A 21,360-nucleotide genomic window follows, 5' to 3' on the forward strand; every position below is an offset into this window, starting at 1 on the left:
CCATAAATCGGGTCGTCGGGGCCCCTGCCTTCGACTGCTGCCCAATCCACTGTGCACCGGCTCCTTACGGATCCTCCTGCTGGTGGTGGGCCCACGGGAGGACATCCCCACGTCGCTCATTCGGGCTAAGCCCGGCTGGGCCCAGTGAGGGGGAGGCCTGGCCACCAGGCACTTGCATTTGAGCCCCGACCCCGGGCCTGGCTCCAGGGTAGAGCCCGGGCGACATCACGGTCCTTGGTTTTATTCTATTCATAAAGGGCTATTTCTAACTTTTTAATTTTTTTTATCATATGAATGGTGGTAAAGAAAGTATACATTTGTATATTTTTTTCTTACACTTCATTTATGTCAGTTTTGGGGCTATATATTTCTAACTTTTATTTCATCACAACCAATACAACATTATCAGTGACTCATCTCTCACCAGTACTCCTGCTCCAGAGTCATGTGCTTCTCATAGACGGGTCCCGGCAATTCTGATTGGCTGGGGAAGATGAGGTCATGTTGGAGGATCATGGTTTTGATGAGGTCATTAACCTGTGGCTGCCTAGCAACAGCATCATCAGAATCTATTCCCCTCAGCAGGCTTGGGCCAAAGCAGACAGCCAGGTTGTAGGGCTGCATCATGTTCTCATCACTGTACTGGGACACACTGAGATAACACACACACAGTTTTTGTTATATGTTTGTAAATTTTTATGGCCACTGTAGATATTACAAATATAAGAGTTTTCCACATTGGCTGTAGCTTACTGATTGAGGAAAGCGAAAAGATAACGCATCACGATGAGGAGAGGCCGTGGGAAGGTGGAGACAATTGCTTTAATCTGGGCAGCTTTCTCTGTCTCCCCTTCAATTTCTGATCATGATAGGTAGGAAAGAAAAACCACAGGATCACAAGATGAGCAAAAGCAAAACTTTAACCACCACAACAGACTTTCTTTGTTTCAATAACTATTTCATTTTCTGACTTAAAAAAAATGATGTGACAAGCACTTAAGATTCTGAGGGGAGGTGGGTGGGCTGGATTATTAGGCTGCTGACAGGAAATCTATGTGCTGCAGGCAGGTTCACAGCCTTTGTTAGCTGTGCAAACTGTGACTCAGAATTTCTGTAGTGGAAAACAAACATGGGAATTCCCTACATGAACAATGAAAAAAGATAACAAGAGAAAGTAAACAAGATTGTAAGATGGATCAGGCAAGACACAGAAGTTGCACCACCTTGCATCGACAGTACATGTATTAGTAGGAAAGAACTTAATAAACAAGCATCAGAGAAGTGGTAGCACAGTCACAGTGCAATGCTTCTACTCTAGCTTCACAAAGCTAAATCAGAGTTATTATGTTTTTACTGTATATATGCTTAAAAGAATATTTGTATCTGGCTCTAGGCTACACGAGGGATGTGTTTGAGCTTCCCTGAGGCTGACTAAGCATCTAGACACCAAATGACACTGTATATAAAAAACTAAAGTTACTGAAAGCAGACATGAAAGACCAAGTGAAATCAGTGCGTGATCAGAAAACAGGAACACACAGATCTACAAGTTTCATAACGGGGTCTTACGGACACACTCCAGCAGCTGAGTGTAGCTATTGTAAGGGAAGAGAGGAGGCTCAAGGCCCCTGAAGTACAGCTTCAACACACCAGCCACCGAGTCCAGGTCACACTCACTGTCTGACAGAGGATCTTCTCCTACAGGGTGGTCAAGCAGACACATAAATCAGCCTGCGTACACTTTTTCATGCAAAACAAAGGCATGGTCAAATGCAGCAAGGTAAAGGACAGAATATTGATGTACAATTGTGTTTGTCAAACTTCATATTATTGTTTATAATTTAGTTGATTACAGGAACAAGAAAGGTTGTCTCAATTACTATTGTTATAATAGCAATAGACAGCTCAGCCATTATCATTGTTACTGGAAAGACACATTATTATTTATTTTCAATAAGTGGCTATAAACAATATTTTGCTTTTAGCTACAGCAAACAGATTGTTGCAGGATTAAACTTGTAAGTAACTTAATACTACACTATTTGTAATGTTATTTTTGGGTTTCATGTTAAATGTGGCTTACATCCAATATGTTTGTCTTCATTGGGTCAGTAAGTTCAAATCTCAGGCTACATAACTGAAAGAAGTAAATGAAAATAATTCTTACTCTTGAGTTGGATTTTAAAGTTATGCACCCAACATTTTCTCACAGACTTGGAAGTATAAATTGTACTAATTGTACTGAGGTCCTTGTCATTCTAATTCAGCTGTAGACATGCCTCTTTTCATCATTTCTGCACATACCTCTTGACCTTTCTGTAGCAGGCAGTATTGCAGCAATGAGGACATTATCCCTCACTGGCTTCCCACCCCCTATCTGTGTTCACTGAACCAAGCTAAAGGCATCATCACAGGGGTAGACAGATGTTTTGTACATGCAATATAAGTTTACCCATTATGTTTTTGGGATTCTGACACTTGAGTTTTCTTCACTGAGTTATTCTTGGGTGAACTTCCCCTTAAATTTCTGAAAATTTAACAAGTTTTGAAGGTTATCTTCTGGCATGAATCTTTTAAAGTAGTCAAAGTGGTTAAAAATAATATACTGTATAATATACGTATGCAGGTAAAGCAAGTGTTAAAACTGAAATGAAAAAATAAATCAATCAAATTAAAAAATAATATATAGTTTAATTTTGCTGTTCTCCATCAGCGGAGAGAGTGATACATTTTCATTAGCTTCACTCCATCTTTTTTTCTGCAGGAGAAACACCATCATAAGACAATGTTAGGGATGCACTAATATCAATACCAGTATCGTGTTTTGAGACATATACCACCCTCTAGTACTTGTAAAAGTTGTCCCATACTACGTACCAATACCACATACTGGCAACATTACTTTAACCTCACACTGGTTGAGCAGGTCGTTAGGTGGTGGAACAGAGATTTTAGCGATGTGGAGTTATTTTAGGACAAGTAACAAGAACAAAAAGTGACCGCGAGCTCTCTTCTCTGTTCTGTGTGTCTGAGGGAGAGGCACTCACAGATATGCTGTGTGTGTCCCTGATGACAACACTGTATGTAAGTGAGACAACAACACTTGATACAGCAATAAAGCCCACTAGTAATGGAGAGAGCGGTGTATCAAACAATTGTTGAAAAAGCAGAAAAAAACTCACAGAAATGCAACATCTTCACTGTCCCCACAGTCAACTCGCCTGCACCCTGTTCTCCCACTAAACTCATACACTGCTTGTTATGCTGATTGTAGTGAATTGTTGAGAGAAGAGAACAAATACTAACTTAATGCAGTTAACTGCTGAGACTAATGAGCTATGTGTATGATCTGTTAGTGTCTGTAGACTTAGAGGCTTGGACCTTAGTGGATTCCTGTTATTTATTTTATCTAATCATAATCAGAAGGTAAATCTCATGAAAATGAAAACTGTCTCTAAAGTCACAATATTTTCACTGCAAGCTATTAAGTATCAGTACTTGTATCGGCAAGATGTGAGTACTCATACTGAAAGAAAGTGGTAGGAGTGTATCCCTAGATGATATAATCATTTACCTCTCTCAAATGCATCTCTAATGAGGTTAACCTCCCTCTGCGACCCGGGAACTCTGAATATTCCTTCATGGTGGAGCCCTGAGACACACACAGACATTTATATTAGAATTAATGTTCACAGAGGTCTATACATATACGCTAACAAGTACCTCCACCTACTTATTCTCACTGTTCAGAGATTGACTCACCGTGAAGATTTATGAAACGGATACAGCTTTCAACCACCACAGGAATCTGCTGCCCAGAGCTCTGGAGAGAGGAGAGAGAGGCGAGTGTTAGAGACAGATGGAGAGTACTGATATAGATGCAAAGAAGGAAGAGGAAAATATCAGGGAGGAATAATGTGTTAAGGAAGATAATGTGTGAGGAATATCACAAATAAACAGAGGAAGAAGAATTCCACAGTTTGAACTCAGTGTCCTCAGAGATATCTACAGCCCTGGTCACTTTGAGAAGCAGTCTGTCAGCTTGTATGCAGTATATAAGCAGTCAGTCGTAAATGGGGTTTGATACCTGTGTCCGAGACATTCTCCTTCTCCTTCTGCACCAAGCCAAGCACAGCAAAGTAGAGACAGAGAAAAAGCAAAGATTAAAAAAGGGAGAGTGAAAAATAAGGGGAATAAAGATTTAGAGGCAGTGGGAAGAGGTACACATAAGCACACACGCACACACTCAGTAGAGGAGTCGAGAGAGGAGGTAGCAAAGAGGCAAGTGCACTTTAATCCCTTTCACAAGAAAGGGAGAAATACAGGGGATGGACTGAAAGGAGAGAAAACCAGCAATAAGCTCTAAGCATGACCATAAGCATGAAGGCAGCAGGAGTGTCAGTGTGTGCATGCACTGCAAGAATGCCCTCCTCTTCCCCATTCTTCTTCATCAGTCTGACAAGATTTTCTAAGCACAGTGCAGCAAGCAAATAAACAGGAGGTTGAAATAAGGGTTTATTTTATAATTTGCATTTGTGTGTGTGTGAGTGTTACCTGTATGTAGGAGAGTATGTCTGTGGTGAAGAGTGTGTGGCAGAATTGGGAAACAGGTCTGGACTTCCGAACACGCACTGACCAAGCACAATGCATTCTGGGAAATATAAATAAAATGCATGATGCCGTTTACATGTGGGTATTAATATTTAAGATCTACTGATGATTGATGATTTGGTTAATCTCTTTCCTCCTCTCCTTGACCTCTCTGCTCTCTCCATGTCTCTATGCCTCTCTCAGTCATACGCTCTTTATTCTTGGCTGTGTAAATGCACTGTTTACCTGGAAGGGTCGCTATTCACGGCCTCAGCTGTAAGACAGACAAAAAAGTGAAAGAGTAAGGTTGGGTTTATGTTGTGCCCATGCAAAAAATATTAAACCAACCAACCAATTTTTCTCTTTTTGTTCTGTTAACAGGTCTTCGGGAATACTACTGCATATGTGAAAAAAATTGAATAAAGCCTTTTGTGGCTCCTGAGGGAGCTGCACATGCACAAAGTGACTCCTCATCTCTTCTTGAGACTGGTGGCTTGATGCTATGTTAGTTAGTACTAGCATACCAAATCTCAGTCGGCAGTCGATTTGCACCGCAGGTAACGTAGGAATGAGTGAGAATAAAACACACAATGTCTTTTGGGTCCATGTTGCCCTCACTTGTATCTTTTCCTTGCATCTTATGTGGGTGGGACTAAGATGCAAGGAAAAGACACAAGTGAGGGCAACATGGACCCAATTAAGGGAAAAGTGCAAGGATAGAGGAATTGAGGAAATGTTATTAGAAACGCAATCCTTTCCTGCAATCCTTCATCTGAAGCATCCAATCACCAACTGATTTCCAATAAAGAGGCATCCATAACAGATTTCCATGAAGGATGGTCTTATGTATCTCATGGTTCCTCCAACAGCTTTCTCACTCCTCAGAGCAGATATAAGAGACTTGGGACATTCCCGATTCTTGCTCGACCAGAACGACTTCTGGGTCAAACAAGGATCAAAGACTGAGGAAGGATCATATAAGACACGTAAAAAGCAGCTAATATGTTTGCTTAAGGTGCATCGATGTTGCTGTGGCCACTACCGGCACAGAGGTATAAAATGGCTCTCCCTCTCATCTAACAGTCTGGTATAAGTGTACCTTTCTGTATGGCATCTTGTAGAAGGTCATGTTTGGCTTGAAGTTTGGAGCACAGACAACTGCTGGTGAGGAACTCCTTCACTTTCTAAGATAAAAGATATTAAGTTATTCAATAATACCTGGAAAAACTACTGAAGATCAGTCAAATTCGTCCCAGGAAACCCAGAACAATGACACTATCAAGTCACTGCTTAAAGCACAATTAATGATGTGAAGATGTAATTTTCTAAACTAAATCATGGACATCATATCAGAGATAAACAGTAATGATTGTCCAATAATCTATTTTGATTTAAGGCCAACAGTGACCTGATATGCTGTGTATCACTAACAAAATCATTGATCAGTCCTCTGCATAAACTCACTGTAAAATAGTAGATCTCTGTGTCCTGCTGATTGGCTCGACGCTTGGCAAGGGTAAGTTTTGGGGCAGTGCTTCCTCCAGGAGGCTCATGTGATAGGCTGCTTAGCACATCGGGGGAAGGATTGCAGTCGCTGTCACACATAGTGTCCAGCAGGGCGGTGAGTGTGGCTTTAAGCGTTTTACTAATCTGAGAAAGGGAAAAAATATTAGTTAATTCAGTTTTATTTCCTGGATATTTTATCAAAGCAAAAAATTGAATGAAAGGTGCATTAACTAAGATTTTACATATAGTCTGATAAATCGAGTGAAAATGAGACAGGGCATGATGTTTCTCAGCTATACTCCCTCCCTTCATGATACGCTGCTGCCTACAGCCCTTCTATCGTTATACCAGCTTCTCTACCCTCTGTTGTGCGGTCCATGTAAATACAGTCCACCTGCCACATAGCCATGGTTAAAAGAAACATTTTTTGAACTGCAAAAAGTCATATCAAACAGCAAATGGCAACTAAAGGTGAAAAATGTTGGCTACCAGAGTGAAGAGGTCATGTTCCTTTACACAGAGAGAGTGGGATAAAGAAAAAGCAAAAGCCAGCGTTAAAGCTAAAGTATGTAATTTAAGGTAACACTAGCATGAAACTCCAAATCAGCCCACTCTGCTCCGCCCAGCCCTCCCTCTCCCTGCTCCACTCTGCTATGACCTGCTACACTCCGCCATGCTCTGACCAGCTTCAGATATTTGTCATTATGAAATTACAAGAAATGAAAATACAAAAAGCACAAGAAATGGGAAGTCTCTGATTGGTTAGAGAACAAAACCTTTAGAAGCTAATATCTCTCCACTGTTACCAGTGTTGTTCAATGAGTTTGGGTCATAGGAGGAGTCGACAGAACATCTGCACATTAAGACAAGTTTTGGAGCAGACTTCTACAGGAAAGATATCTGAAAAAAAGTTACATACTGTAGCTTTAACATCAGTTCAGCTTTATGAGATTTTGAGAGTGTTAATAGCAGCACGAGGACTCAGATCTGAATCAGATGTGGCGTTCTTCCTTCTGGATGCGTTAGAATATAAACCTAATGTGTTTGTTTTGGTCACATTAGCGACCTGCTATAGCATGGTTATGCTTTACCTTGGAACTGAATTAATGTGATTTTAATCTGGGAGCAATTTGAGCTTTGTGTCACATTGGCAGTAACTAGAGTGTTCTACTGCACTGACAAATTTACTCATTAGTCAGCTAATGTTAGCTTCAGACTGGAGGCTGAATTTTATACAGTTTGTCACAACCAGGCATCTGAGGTTCACATTGTTGCTGGGAAACATGATGTGATGGTAGAGGCAGAGCAGTTAGAAGCTCTTTCTAGTGTGAGTTTGTTTTAAGTTTCAACCATCTAGGTGGAACAGAAATTAGGTAGAGTAGTTTTAGTTTAAATCATCACTCAGTCAGTGACTGACAGAATGGGACAGCCAGATGATTATGATCATTATTAAACAGGTTATAATGAACTGACCTCCTCAGTTTCCAAGGTAACGGCAGCAAGTCGAGATTGAAGCTGCTGGAACCTGGTCTCCAGCTCGTACCTCACGTGGCTCTCTGCACTCACCTCACACACCTGACATGGATAAACAAAATATAACATGATGTGTGATGATCAAGTTTATGGGACATTATTGGGAGGGGCAGAGGGTGGGATTCTTCAAACATCTGTAATGCTTTAGTGGATGGAAGTCACAGTGAAAAGACTTTTTCTTTTTTGAAAAACAAGCACATTAAAGAACTATTTATACACATATACATATAAAATAAATATAAAATAAGCACCAGGGTGTCATAGGGGCTGACATACTATCAAAAAACATGGCAGGCACTAAATTTAGTTTAACAGGGCAGAGTTAATTCAGTTCAATTCAATTCAGTTTTTATTGTATAGCGCCTATTCACAAAAACATCATCTCATGGCACTTTACATAGTAAGGTCTAACACTTCACTTCACTTCAGATACACTCTGATGGTGTCCCACTGATCCTAAGTAAAGCCAGCCACAGGCCACAGATTCCGCATTTAAGCTGTAGTCCACGTAGAAGCATCAGAGTTGCATTTGAATATGGACTGTGCACACTCTAAAATACAAATGCAACTGATACCCATCCTTCTTAGTTACTGTTGCTGACAAACTTTCCAATCTACTGCAGCAAAGGGGGAAGATTTAGCTCTCCAAACTCATAACAATTAATGAAAGGGTCTTCGATTTCACACAAATGTAGGATAAGCAGGACACTCAGTTTTGTCAGATGACACAATGACAAAAGCTAATTGTATTAGCTGTAGCTAGTTAGCTAATTAAAGCTAACTCAGCCGACTCCATTTCAAATGAGAATGCTGTAAAATGGGGTCTTAAATATGCACTTGATGCCAAAACATGATATAATGCTAAAAGACTAAGGCTAAAGATATATTGTATGTCCCAGGCAAAAAGTCCTCACACTTGGCATTGAAAATCCTGGACAATCATATTTGTGTTTAACTATTCATGTTTTTTAATTACATGTGCAAACTTCCAAAACCAAACAAAAAGCAGAACAGTCGCCAATCAGACACTAACTGGCATATCGTTGCATCTTGGCTATCACACAGTGGAAGTGAATGGGCAGTAACCAGTAATCTCACATAATAAAACTGCTAGGTAATGATGTGTCCCTTGAGTTTGGGAGTAATACTGACTTATTACTGTACTGTACATGCTGGTTAGCAGGATGTGGAAAGGTGATAAAAACAGTCACCATGTAAACTCTTTAGATACTGAGTATCACTTTTACTACAGCCCTGAACACATCTCTCCATCATGTGAAGACAAGATGGACAGAAAAAGAATACATAAATTATAATAAGCTAGACAATAGGAAACAACACACGTGACATACAGTATGCGCCAGCTTATGGCATTATCAGTTATGTGGTAGTAGCATAACAAACCAAAACTAGAAAAATGCATTTCCTGTTGAAAATGCGTGTGGATGCTGAGTGCTGAAGGATCGTCCTGAAAATGCCTGAAATCAATTGCTGAAACAGCTGAGGGATGACAAGAAATGGCTGAAGTTCTTTGTTGAAATAGTTGAAAGTTGAGAAGAAATGGCTGAAGTTCTTTCTTGAATAAGATAGATGAGATGCAATGAATGTCCTTCAGGAGCTGAACATTTTCATACCTGAAGTAGCTGAAAGTATGCTGAAGTAGAATATTCCCATTCATTTGAAAGGGGCAAGATTTTCAAAATAAAGCTATATATTTCTAAAGAATGAGGTTTAGAAAAAATCTGAATAGAAGCATGGATGTCCTTGAGGAGGTGAACATTTTGATAGCTGAAAGTATGCTGAAGTAGAATTTCCCCCTTCATTTGAATGGGGCAAGGTTTTCAAAATAAATCTAAATATTTCAGAAGTATGAAGTTTAGAAAAGTTCTGAATAGATCCGCACATGTCCTGAAAAATCTGAACATTTTGATACCTGAATGGTTTTTCTAGTTGCAAATATGCTGAAGTAGTTAAGGGCCAAAAATGTACGGAAGAATAATAATAAAGACCAGGAAAACATACTGTGGATGCTGAATCAGCATCCATACAATGACAGCAATGTTATGTCTTTTCCTAAACAATGGGTGTTATCATGAATGTAATAACAAGTATCATTTGGGGTTCACTAAACACTTTTAGAGGACATAATGCGATTTCACCTGGTCACCCTCATGTGGATGGTAGTTGAATCTGAATGGAAGGCAGAAGGCGGCGTCATGTTGCTGCAGCAATCCATCTCTGTCTCCACCCTGGTCCAGGGAGGTCACAGCTGCCTCCAGCTGCTTTATACCCATCTCCTCTGTTTTCTGGATGCGCCACCTACTGGCCAGGTAGCACCTCATCACCCTCTCCACTGACAGATGGAAACCCAGGTCACAGCACTGCCAAGAGTAGAGAATGGAGAGAAAATAGGACAAGAAGAAAGGAAAGAGAACATGGGGACAGAGAGAAAGACAGGGATATGGGTAAAGGTAATGATGGAACAGGAGAGGATACAAAAGTGAAGAAAGAATAAAAAAAGTAATGTGATGGTTGTAATGAGGAATAAAGGAAAAAATAAGAGAGGAGGGTTTCTATATTTGGGCAGTGAGTCCTTCAGAATACTATTCAATTCTTTCTCCTCATAACATCAGTTTGTTTTCAGAAAATAACAGGAAGGTGTGTCACAGAATGGTAGCTCACAACCACTGAACAGACAATCATGCAACACAAATTGTATGTTTCTTACGTCAATAAGAGTGCTGACGTCCTGCAGGTAGTACTTGTTCATGGCTGCATTGGCTGCTGCGAGATTCAGCAGGTAGTCATTACGAGCCTTGGTACACTGCAGCTGGGTTTCCTGCACTCTGCCATGCCTCTGCATGCATACATAAAAAAAAACCAAGTAGGGGAAGTTCACATAATGGGAGAACATAAAACTTTGTTGATAAAACGAGTAGGAGACGTTCACATAATGTGAGAGCACAAAACTACGTATTGATAAAAAGAAAAGGGGAAGTTCACATAATGTGAGAGCACAAAACTACATGTTGATAAAAGGAAAATACATTATAATATCATGTGCCCATGATCACACACTGTGCCCCAATACAAAAGCAAGAACAGGAAATGGTTTGCTCTGTCAAACACACCTCCCCCCCCCTTCCGCCCCAAGACTTCCTGTAACCTGTTCTTGCTTTCTCTGTCATATATTCACCTTCTCCATTAATCTCTCCATCTTCTTGACAGAACTCCGCCTCGGGCCTCCTGATTGGCCAGTGCCCAGCTCAGCTGACTTGCCTGTGTGTCTCTCCTCCAACCGCTCAGCTTCCTTCAGCTTCCCCTCAGCTATCAGACAGTCTGTGTGGTACTGATTATATGTCTTCAGAGCCTTCAGGGCACACAGGTAAAAAACAAAAAAAAAAACAAACTCCACATCAGCATTGTTATTATTACAACATTTTGCATAGCTACATATAGGGCAATAAAATACATTTCCCACCGTCTGCAGTTCACTGGTGACCTTTAGCAACTCATCCTGCATCTGGATCCCAACTTCTTTGCTCTGAAATTTATAAAAGTAAATTGTTAGCCAAAAACATTATACATGTTCACCTTTGTAAGAGTTCTTTTGAAGAAACCATTCAACATTTAAGAAAGTGCACTTATTGGCTTATCTGCCTGCTAACTTTAGCATAATATTTAGTGTAAAAACATGAGAGTGGTATTCATCTTCTCATAATACTAGTCAAGAAAGCAAACAGATATATTCTGAAAAATGCCAAACACATTTCCAATCAAAAATGTATTTATTTAAAATGTATGTAATGCATCTCTTTGCAACCATGTTTTTCAGCTACTCAAGATAGATTTTCTGGTGGAAAAATAATGCTTTATTTACATTCTGATTTAACCATTATCACTTGTATTGCTATTAGTAAAAGTGCATAGTAGTACTTGATGGTAGCAATAACAAATTCAATATATTGCCAAAAGAGATTTTAGTAAAGCTAAAAGGGTCTTGCTCTACCTGGCGTCAGGCCTAACAACGCCTCTTAGCTTCTCTGAAATGACTGTAGTGACTGGATTAAAATTCTACTCACTTATCAACTCTGAGAAGGCACAGAGAGTCTATCTGACCACCGATATTTAGAGCAAGATGAGTCTGTGTACTTAAAATGAATGAGATTGCAGATGATACTGCAGTAGACAGAAAACAGGACAAATAAATTAAGGGAGATTTATATGAAGGCTTTCATTGTGTTCAGCATATGTCAACTGTAAGGGCTTCATTGGTGAGACTGTTCATCTTTCAAATCTGGCAACTGTGAGTGTTGTGCTATATAACAAAATGAATCTGCCAACACCAAAAGAATCCATCTTTATGAATGTATGCATTGGGTCTTGGGCTTAGTTTTCCTACAGCAGATAGCACTGACTGAGTGGGGTGATTTAGTTGTCCATTAGCTTATCTTGATATTAGTGTCCTGATCTGCTAACTCTGCTTTACTGACAGTCTATGGAAAATTCCTGAAATTAAGTGAAATTGTCTACTTGTTTTGAAATGACATAAAAATTGAAACTGACAATAAAAAACCTGTTAAAGAAAACAACAGTTTTATTACAACCTCATTATAAGGATTTGGGCCATATTATCTATTGGTAATGACATTTTTTACTTACTGTTTTTTTTTTTAATATTATTTAGATATTTATTAGTTAGATATTTAAAACAGAGCATTTTTTTTTAAACTACATTCACCTTTATTTTCCCTCTGAGTCAGCCAATACATTATGTTTCTGCATTCTGTAGTTCTGCCCCATCCATATACTGTATGTTAGCATTGAACTTGGTCAGTATAATGCTACAATAGCTAAGAAGAATGACAGGATGATCTCATTGGATATGAATTACGACCTACAAAATTAGAAGACTACAATTACTGCTTTGTGGTTGTATGTCTCTGTCAACCAGTTAAATTCATGGGAATGGGACAGATGTGAGGTGACAGTGACCTTTGACCACCAAAACCTTATCAGTTGTTCCTTGAATGCTAGTGGACATTTGTGGAACATTTGAAGAAATTCCCTCAAGATGTTCCCGATATATCGAATGGAAGGGACGGGTAGACAGTCAACCTGAAAACAAAATGCCTCTGGCCATGGCTATCGCTGGCATTATAAGAATGCAAGAACAAAAAGAATGTATGATTATTGCTGCCACATTCCATATGTGTAGTAAGTGTGTATACATAAAGGACATTACACACACTTACTTATCGGTGTGTACTTTATGTGTGTGGTGTGTTTGTTTCTGCATGCATGTGTCTTTGCACAAACCGACCTCCACTCACCCGTTTGTGCAGACGGTGTGTATCCTCCGTACTGTGTGCCAGCCTCTGTGTGAGTGTGTTGCAGCAGGTGTCACCCAGTGCTGCATGTTCCCGGCTCTCCAGACGGGTCTGAGTCAGCAAAACAGACCAGACCTGACACACAGACTGACCCCACTGCTCCTTCCTGGATATAGAAAACAAACACCCTCACTGAGATATGTCATAATAAAACACAAATGTGCACTCAAACCTTACAGGTGCTTACTTCTTAGTCTTGTGGGTGAACCTCTCTGTGAGTTTGTCAAGGGCACGAGCATATTCGGTCTCAATGTCACCTCGACGCCGGAGAAACTCAGAGAGGTCAGAGAGCTGCTGTTGTTTCACATCCACCTGAGAATCTAAAATCTTTATCTGGTCTGTCAGCTGCGCCCGCAGGTCTGACGCACATAGAAATAAGGATGAGGAGAAAGACTCATTTCATTAAGTGCATGTTTAGAAGGCAGTGCATACGTACATACACTCACATGTAAAGTGACATGAAAACACACATACACTTACATGGATGTACATAGCTTTCACAAGAGGCAAACTCAGTATATTCCAATATTTGAAACAAGCTTTGATTTACCAGAATCCTCCATTTAGAATGAATGTTTTCCCTTTTGTGTGCATGGTGTATCAGTCATCAAAAAAAACAAACATTTACCCAATTTCAAACTGAGCCAATAAACAAAATTCATCTTACACAATTCAGTTGTTCAGGATGAAGCTATACTACCTAGATTAAGATTTTGTCTTTACTGTGTATTTCATGTCTATATGGCTCTTCTTGCATGTTAGCTAAATATGAAATAAGTAAATAAAAAAATGATACATGCACATCACACCTGTTCCTGCTTACATATGCAAGAATGGACACACAGGTATACAGTATGCAAAAGAGACATATTCACATGAAACTACTCGTGTTGTAATTTTTGACCTCAGGTGGACTTGACAGTGTCTGGGGATGCCCATTATCCAATGAGGAATAGTTCATTCACACAATGATTTAATTTATAAAAAAAAATGATCCGGCTTGAAATTAAATAACAGTCTCTTCTGTAATCACCGATTTCACCTGAATAATCTTCCTATCTACACAGCTGAATGATTTAATTCTCAATTATTACTAATAATTAAAGTGTTATCTTCAAATGATTTAACAAAATGTTGTTCGTGCTGTCATTTGGGTATGTGATTGCATCTGTTCTACAAAGTAATTTGACATCAACACTTAGATTATTATACATCTTACTGTATAACATTATAACCAACACACTAAAGCCAGTAGCAATGTGGCTTTGCTGCACTTTGGTTTGAAAATGCTAATACAAACATCATTCTCTCAAATAACACTGCCTTCTGTTTCCTCTTTCACTTGTTTCTCATCTTTTCTTATCTTGCCCACCCCACACAAATGCATACAACATGTACACTACCACCCCACCCTACTCCGCCTGCTCCCTCACTCCCCTCTTTACTCTTTTTCTCTGTCGCTGTGTGAGTACACAGCCTTGGGCTGACTGGATGTAAGGAGACAGCATTACTAATACTGGCTATAAATACACCCTTGTAGTACAGTACAAAAAGCCAGCCAGCAACGGCATGCACCCTCCAAAGCATGGCACATACAGTAACACATACATGTTCATGTTTTTTCTTTCATTAAAGGCTCCTTTAAAGGCTGGGAAGATTTTTGGACCTATTGACATGAAGAAACTCTTAGAGTGGACTGTGATCAAGTGGCAAGCAACAGTAATGCTATGTTTCTTAGAATACAGGCATTTTTATAGCATTTATAAGTCTGCACAAATACATTCAAAGACAGTATACTGTATGGCTGAATGACTCTGCAAAGCACAAGCGTGAATGCACGTGTGCTGTCTTATATGCATTCAGGCATGCAAGTAAGTGCACAGGCACAAACAGAGATGTGGTAAAGGGCACAGATGTACACAGAGATAAGCACATGGCACACTCACACACATGCATGCATATATACAGAGTGACTTACCTTTCACTTGCAATTCGTACTCAGCCAAACTCCCCTTCTCTTTCCTCAGCTTCCCGTGCGATGTCATCATCGTCGATGCTGTGACCCTTGTCTGTCACTGATACCTTACTTCTTGAACTTCTTCTTGTAACCTCAGTCTCCCCTCCTGAAACCTTTCAACATCAGCACGTACTCCGGCTCTGTAGTCTGTGACCTTTCACCCCTGTCCTCCTTGGTGTTCTACAAATGCGAGGAGCGCATTGACATTAGTTTTGATCGGCTGAGCTCGGCGGGGATGTCACTCGGGTCCATGGAATCCCCTGGGCATCGGGTATGAATGTTGTTCCATAGGTAAACTGGCCTGAACAGCAGACAGTGGAAAAACAGAGAAGATAATGGTTAGAGAAGCAGCGAATATGGATGAAAAGAGCACAACAGAAGTCAAGAGAGGCAGATTTACTGAGACCAGAATAAGAGAATGAAAGAGTCAGAGAAGAAATGAGGCCAGTGTGATAAGACAGAAAGGGACAGTGACTCCAGAGCAGGAGATGTAATAGGAAGGACAGCGAGGTGGGGACAGAGCACAGATTGGGCAGTAAGAGTAAGTAAGTAAGTGATGAAGATATGAGGGAGGAAGAATGAAGGATGGGGGATGGGAAGATGAGAGGTGATGAGAAACAGCAGTAATGAAGGACATTCAGTGCCTTGAGGACAGGATTTGGGGATGTCTATAAAGGTAATGGTCAAAAGCACAAGCATTTGTCTCCAGTGGCACTATACACTACTAAACAAAGCTTAACAAGATTTCTAAAGGAAAAAGATCAAAGATACAAATCTAGAGTCGCAGTAAGATGCAGTAAATGCTGTTTGTACCCACCACACACTGGCTTGTGATCCACTTTGTGTCTCCACAAGCAGTTTGTTGAAATTGCTAATTTCAACAAGTTCAGGAGCATCACTTTAAAGCAAGGTTGTTAGACAGGCAAGGCGGGTGTACTGAAAAGATGCACTGAGCTGCTATATAGGCTCTAGCTCTTTTGGAATCAAGGGACCAAGCATGGGCTGAAAAATCTCTGTTAATGTTGAGTTTGGCCATTCTTTTTTATAAGTTTTGGCAAGTCATCCAACTTTATGGAAAGGGAATCTGAAAATGCTGAATGCTAATAAAAGAGAAAGGCCAACTTTTGAAAACTTCCTTGAAGAATGAAAATCAAACGAGATTCAAATACCCTAGAACAGTAAAGGCAGAGGACCAGTCACCATTCATGTCAAAGGTTTCTCATCTTAGTCCCACGTGCACAGCTAAATGATTACATTGCATTAAACAGTAAACTGTTCTGAGAAGTTGAGTTCACGTGCAACATAGCTTGCTTTTACGTTGCACACAAGCAGGTTAGTACACACACACAAATGAGGACAACTTAATTTCCCACATCCTGTTTCAGTTTCTCAACAGGTTTCTACAGACAAAGTGTGCTGCTTCCACTGGAAACCCTGTTCCTCATTTAGCCTTAAGCCATAATTTGGTTTGATTAAAACCCAAAATCACCATTATGATTTAATGTGGCTTTTCTGCTGGTTTAATAGGGTATCCTGTAATCTACTGTACAGTACTGTGTGAATACTTAATACTGTTAATGCCGGTTTGAAAGCATGAGGGTATTATTTCAAAGTACTATATAGTGCATTCAAAAAATGGAAAATAAACACTGAAATTGTTTGACATACTTGAGACATACAGTAATATGTGTTCTTAGGCTTGTGTTTTCATTTTATCTTCCAAAGCTGGGCAGTGAATGTGATTCATGTGGTTTCAAACAGAACTAAAGAGTAAATGGAGAAGTACACAATTGAATGCAGAGAGATTTCTGCAAATCAGAATGTGAGTGGAAACTCCAGAGGCCTTCATCAGCGTGCGACCTTAATCTGCCCAGAAGAAAGCAAATATAAATGCTCACAGAAAGAGAGAGAGGAAGGGTTGTAGAAGAATCAGAAAAAGACAAGGAGAAAAATAAGCACAAAAAGGGAAGTGAGGGCAAAGAGACGGAGGTTATCGAAGAACAGTGTTTCATACTTAAAGTCAAGGTCACTGAGATGTGTCATGTGGTGTGAATACAAAGTAGACTGAAGACAAGAGAGATACATGTGCTGCAGTGTGATAGATCCCTATTGCCACTAAGGGGATTTTCTGCTAATTTCTTCTGAAAAAAAGGAAGCTCTAGGCAAAAGTAACACAGCATACAAGTGGGATATTGTGTTTCATATTAGAGCCGATAGTGTACAGGGATTTTCTGACATTGCTGGGAGTCAACCACACTCTGGCATGTTGACTGCACAGAACTTTTACAGAATCTTGTATCACATATCTTGCATGAATGCATCCCTTTTTCCCCAGTTCTTACAGCTGTGTTGTTTCATAACAGCTGCCTCCTATGAGTAGAAAATCATTCCATATCCCCGCACACATAGCCAAACAATAGCTAATGCAGCGCCAAATGTCAAAAAGAAAACGCATGGGTGTCAGCGGGAGCCTCAGCAGGATGAACTCACATCCTGAGAAGTTTTGGGAAAGCTGAGCTGTAACAGCATGCACAGGAATCGAAGTATCATCTTTGCCAGTGCAGTATGATCACAGATATGAAACTGTAAATAAACACACTCACTGTTTTAATCACACTCTTGATCTTGTTCTGACATATGGCATCGAAACTGAACACTTAATAGTTTTTCCCCATAACCCTCTTCTGTCTGACCATTTTCTAATAACTTTTGAATTTCCATTAATGGATTATACTCTATGTGGGAAACAATTCCACTACAGCAGATGTCTATCTGGCAATGCTGTTACCAAGTTTAAGGAAATAATTCCATCTTTATCTACTTCAGTGCCGTTTGCCAACACAGTGGAAGGAGGCCACCTTAACTTTACTCCCACACAAATCGATAATCTTGTTGATAGTACTGCAGCCTTCCTGCGTAATACACTTATACCATTGCCCCTCTGAAAAGGAAGGCAGTGAAACAGAGAAGGCTAGCCCCATGGTACAGCTCGCAGCTCCGCTCCCTAAAGCAGGCATCACGAAAAATGGAAAGGAGGTGGCGCTCCACTAAGTCAGAAGAGTTTTTCACAGCCTGGAAAGATAGTTTAATAACATATAAGAAAGCCCGTCATAGTGCCAGAACTGCATTTTATTCATCACTGATTGAGGAAAATAAGAACAACCCCAGGTTTCTTTTCAGCACTGTAGCCAGGCTGACAAAGAGCCACAGTGCTGTTGAGCTTAACATTCCCTTAGATCTCAGCAGCAATGACTTCATGAGCTTCTTTACAAATAAAATCACAACTATTAGAGAAAAAAATTGGTCGGACCACTCCCACAGCTCTCACAGATGTGCCATCTACTACAGTGGCTTTAGAAACATCTGTAAGACCTCATTTATACTTGGACTACTTCTCCCCTATAGATCTCTCTGAGTTGACCTCAACAATTGCTTCATCTAAATCATCAACATGTCTCCTGGACCCCATCCCGAAAAGGCTGCTCAAAGACGTCTTTGCCCTAATCAACACATCCATACTAGATCTGATTAACCTCTCTCTATTAACAAGTTATGTTCCACAGGCTTTTAAACTTGCAGTAATTAAACCTCTACTCAAAAAGCCTACTCTTGACCCAGGTGTCCTAGCTAATTATAGACCAATATCCAATCTCCCATTTATTTCCAAAATCCTTGAAAAAGCTGTTGCAAAGCAGTTATGTGACCACTTGCACAAGAATGATTTGTTTGAGGATTTTCAGTCAGGATTTAGAGTCCATCATAGTACAGAAACCGCATTGGTGAAAGTCACCAATGAAATGTCCACACAAGAAAGGTGTTCCATCAGGGGTTGGTTCGCACAAGTATATAAAGACAAACACACACGCACACACCACATGTCAGGAATCGGCGCGTTATGCTGCCAAAAATGTTGAGGGTGAACTCAATTAAAAGGCCAGACAAGGAAATGTAAAACAAAACCGTCTCTTTAATAAGAGAACTAACGCTAAACAAAACCATACAAGACACGGTGAAACACAAAAATCACAGGTCGGTATAAACAGTCCGAGATCAGAGCCAGCAAACACATACAGCAGAGGAATCCAAATACGTAGTCCAAAGGGAAGTCCGATAATTATACACAGTGACAGTCTGAAGCAAGAGGGCAAGGCAGAACAGAATAGTCAGAGGAACAAGCCGAGTCAAAAACACAAAGTACCAAAACCGAAAAATGCTGGAGAGTGAGAGGTGGCGTCTAGAACAATCTGGCTGGGATTGGTGGGTGAAGGCTGCTTATGATGCGGTGCAAACTATAATGAGCAGGTGAAACTAATGCGGGTGATGAAGAAAGTAAAAAGACCAAAACTGTGGTGAAACAAAACAGGACGTAGCATCAAAATAAAAGCCTGACAGGAAGCAACACGAGGTTTCTTCCGTTAAAGGGAGTTTTTCCTTCCCACTGTCGCCAAGTGCTTGTTCAAGGGGGATTTGTTGGGTTTTCCCTATGTAATAATATTGATAACAGTAAGGTCTAGACCTTACTTTGTAAAGTGTCCTGAGATGACTTTTGTTGTGATTTGGCGCTATACAAATAAAATTTGATTTGATTTGATTTGATTTGATTTGATATGTTAACAGGATGCACAAGAGCATCAAATATGATCTTATGTTCATTTGTGCTGTCAGAAATGGAACAGCTGTATGTTTACTGATGTTAACATGAGTCAGGTGAGATACTCATCTGTGTGTCAGACTGATTAGAGAGGCTCTTATAGACACAAGCATAATCTGGAAAAGATCTTTCTGCAATTTACACTGCAGGAGGAAGCAGTGAGATTAAAAACATTTGGTTGGATAGAATAAAATCAATCGTATTGGAAGTCTTTGTCATAACACTGAACACAAAATGCCTTTAAACAATGAAATATACAACAAGAGCAAAGCATTTGAGAATGATTCATATTATATGCACACCCTGTTACCTTGCTGAGTGGGTTGTGGGTGTAACGCTGACATGAAGTGCAATGGAATAAGCCCAAATAATAAACAACAGACAGAACCTGAGCTGTCAAGTCACAGCTTACAGCTGTTTTTATTCTACAGGCTCCATCACAATGTGTACCGTAGTTGTTTCAGCAGGTGAATAAAATGTGTTTCAGTTTATGGTAGAACAATAGTGTATAATACTGAGAATACTGTAAACCTTACTATGTAACGTGCCCTGAGATGATTGTTGTTGTGAATTGGCACTATACAAATAAAAATAAACTGACATGAAATTGAAACAGCAGCTGTTTGCCTTCATAAGGTACTGTTTTTATATTCTTTTTTTAATTGAGATAGATATACACTGTTTGGCTATTATGGTGCAAGGGGAACCCATCAATTTGATGTAATCATGTAGGATGTGATAGTACTCAGGTTGTTAGAGTAGTAGATTAGGTGTATAATGTCATCTGTGGTTCTATTGGGGGGGGGGGTGCCTCAAGGCATATCTGAGATATTGCATTCACAAGAATGGGGTAAACGGATGGACGAACAACTCAAAAACATAATACCTCCAGTCATGGCTGTTGTCACTGCAAAGGTATAAAAAAATATCCAGATAGTGTCACTAACCTTTGCTGCAGTGATTCTGACCATAACTGGTCTCTTTTGAGTATCCCAGCTATGAAAGTGCAATACCACAATATTATTGCAGTAGTCCTTTAAAGTGAGCCTACCTAACTTTAATAGTGGCCAAAAATAGCAATTAATGCTAAATGTAAAAACAACAGAACAAGTGAGTCAATAAACTCACTCAGCGGTGTCGGGTATAAAGCAAAATCTATCTGAAGATTGCTAACAAAAGCTGGCATTAGCTACCAGAAGCTAGTGGTCATACTAGACAAAGTAAGGCTGTAGCAGCTTGACTGTGAACTGTGTGACAGTGACTTTCATTGCTAACAAATTTTAACAAATAACGTTTCATTTTGTAAGAGGCCAACATGTTCCATAGTCTGGTTTTAAGCTAAAATCTGCACAACCAATCTGATTCTAAGCCTGTATGTTCTGATCTACTTTGAACCACTGGAAGCTAGAGAACACATCGGCTCATTCACTGGCTGTTGGTTTGCAAAGTGCATCGGATCAAAGCTCATACTGCCAAACTGACTGCACTGCTACAGGTAGAGCACCCTCATACTGGCTCTGGTCCCTGGTTTCATAGAACGCGTCAGGTGTTTTAGGGCGACGCATGATCAGCTATGCAAAGAAGCAAAAATCTAAAGTCAGCATATCACTGACGAAGCCTGCTTCTTGCCAGAGTCCACTCTCCTATGTCCTTCTCAACTACTGTTTGTGCAG

The 21,360-nt window shown here is 40.0% G+C and overlaps 1 protein-coding gene across 3 annotated transcripts in view; it reads right to left on the reverse strand.

The window, feature by feature from the left end:
- LOC109970396 (SLIT-ROBO Rho GTPase-activating protein 3-like) overlaps positions 1 to 21,360 on the reverse strand; it is a 33,546-nt gene that overhangs the window by 9,774 nt on the left and 2,412 nt on the right. For 2 of the 3 annotated variants that reach the window (XM_020617925.1, XM_020617924.1), the window contains exons 2-18: positions 14,998 to 15,337; positions 13,207 to 13,378; positions 12,963 to 13,125; positions 11,111 to 11,173; positions 10,826 to 10,999; positions 10,358 to 10,486; positions 9,789 to 10,010; positions 7,570 to 7,671; positions 6,055 to 6,240; positions 5,690 to 5,774; positions 4,837 to 4,864; positions 4,555 to 4,651; positions 3,763 to 3,823; positions 3,575 to 3,652; positions 1,570 to 1,698; positions 754 to 859; positions 425 to 652 (exon numbers count right to left, since the gene is read on the reverse strand). In XM_020617925.1, coding sequence (XP_020473581.1) covers positions 425 to 652; positions 754 to 859; positions 1,570 to 1,698; positions 3,575 to 3,652; positions 3,763 to 3,823; positions 4,555 to 4,651; positions 4,837 to 4,864; positions 5,690 to 5,774; positions 6,055 to 6,240; positions 7,570 to 7,671; positions 9,789 to 10,010; positions 10,358 to 10,486; positions 10,826 to 10,999; positions 11,111 to 11,173; positions 12,963 to 13,125; positions 13,207 to 13,378; positions 14,998 to 15,067 — 2,093 coding nt within the window. In that variant the 5' untranslated portion in view covers positions 15,068 to 15,337. Of the gene's footprint in view, positions 1 to 424; positions 653 to 753; positions 860 to 1,569; positions 1,699 to 3,574; positions 3,653 to 3,762; positions 3,824 to 4,087; positions 4,116 to 4,554; positions 4,652 to 4,836; positions 4,865 to 5,689; positions 5,775 to 6,054; positions 6,241 to 7,569; positions 7,672 to 9,788; positions 10,011 to 10,357; positions 10,487 to 10,825; positions 11,000 to 11,110; positions 11,174 to 12,962; positions 13,126 to 13,206; positions 13,379 to 14,997; positions 15,338 to 21,360 lie in introns of all 3 variants that reach the window. The other variant, XM_020617926.1, reaches the window with a different exon arrangement.

Source organism: Monopterus albus, unplaced genomic scaffold (assembly GCF_001952655.1).
Source record: "Monopterus albus unplaced genomic scaffold, M_albus_1.0 scaffold197.1, whole genome shotgun sequence".
Taxonomy (NCBI): Eukaryota; Metazoa; Chordata; class Actinopteri; order Synbranchiformes; family Synbranchidae; genus Monopterus; species Monopterus albus.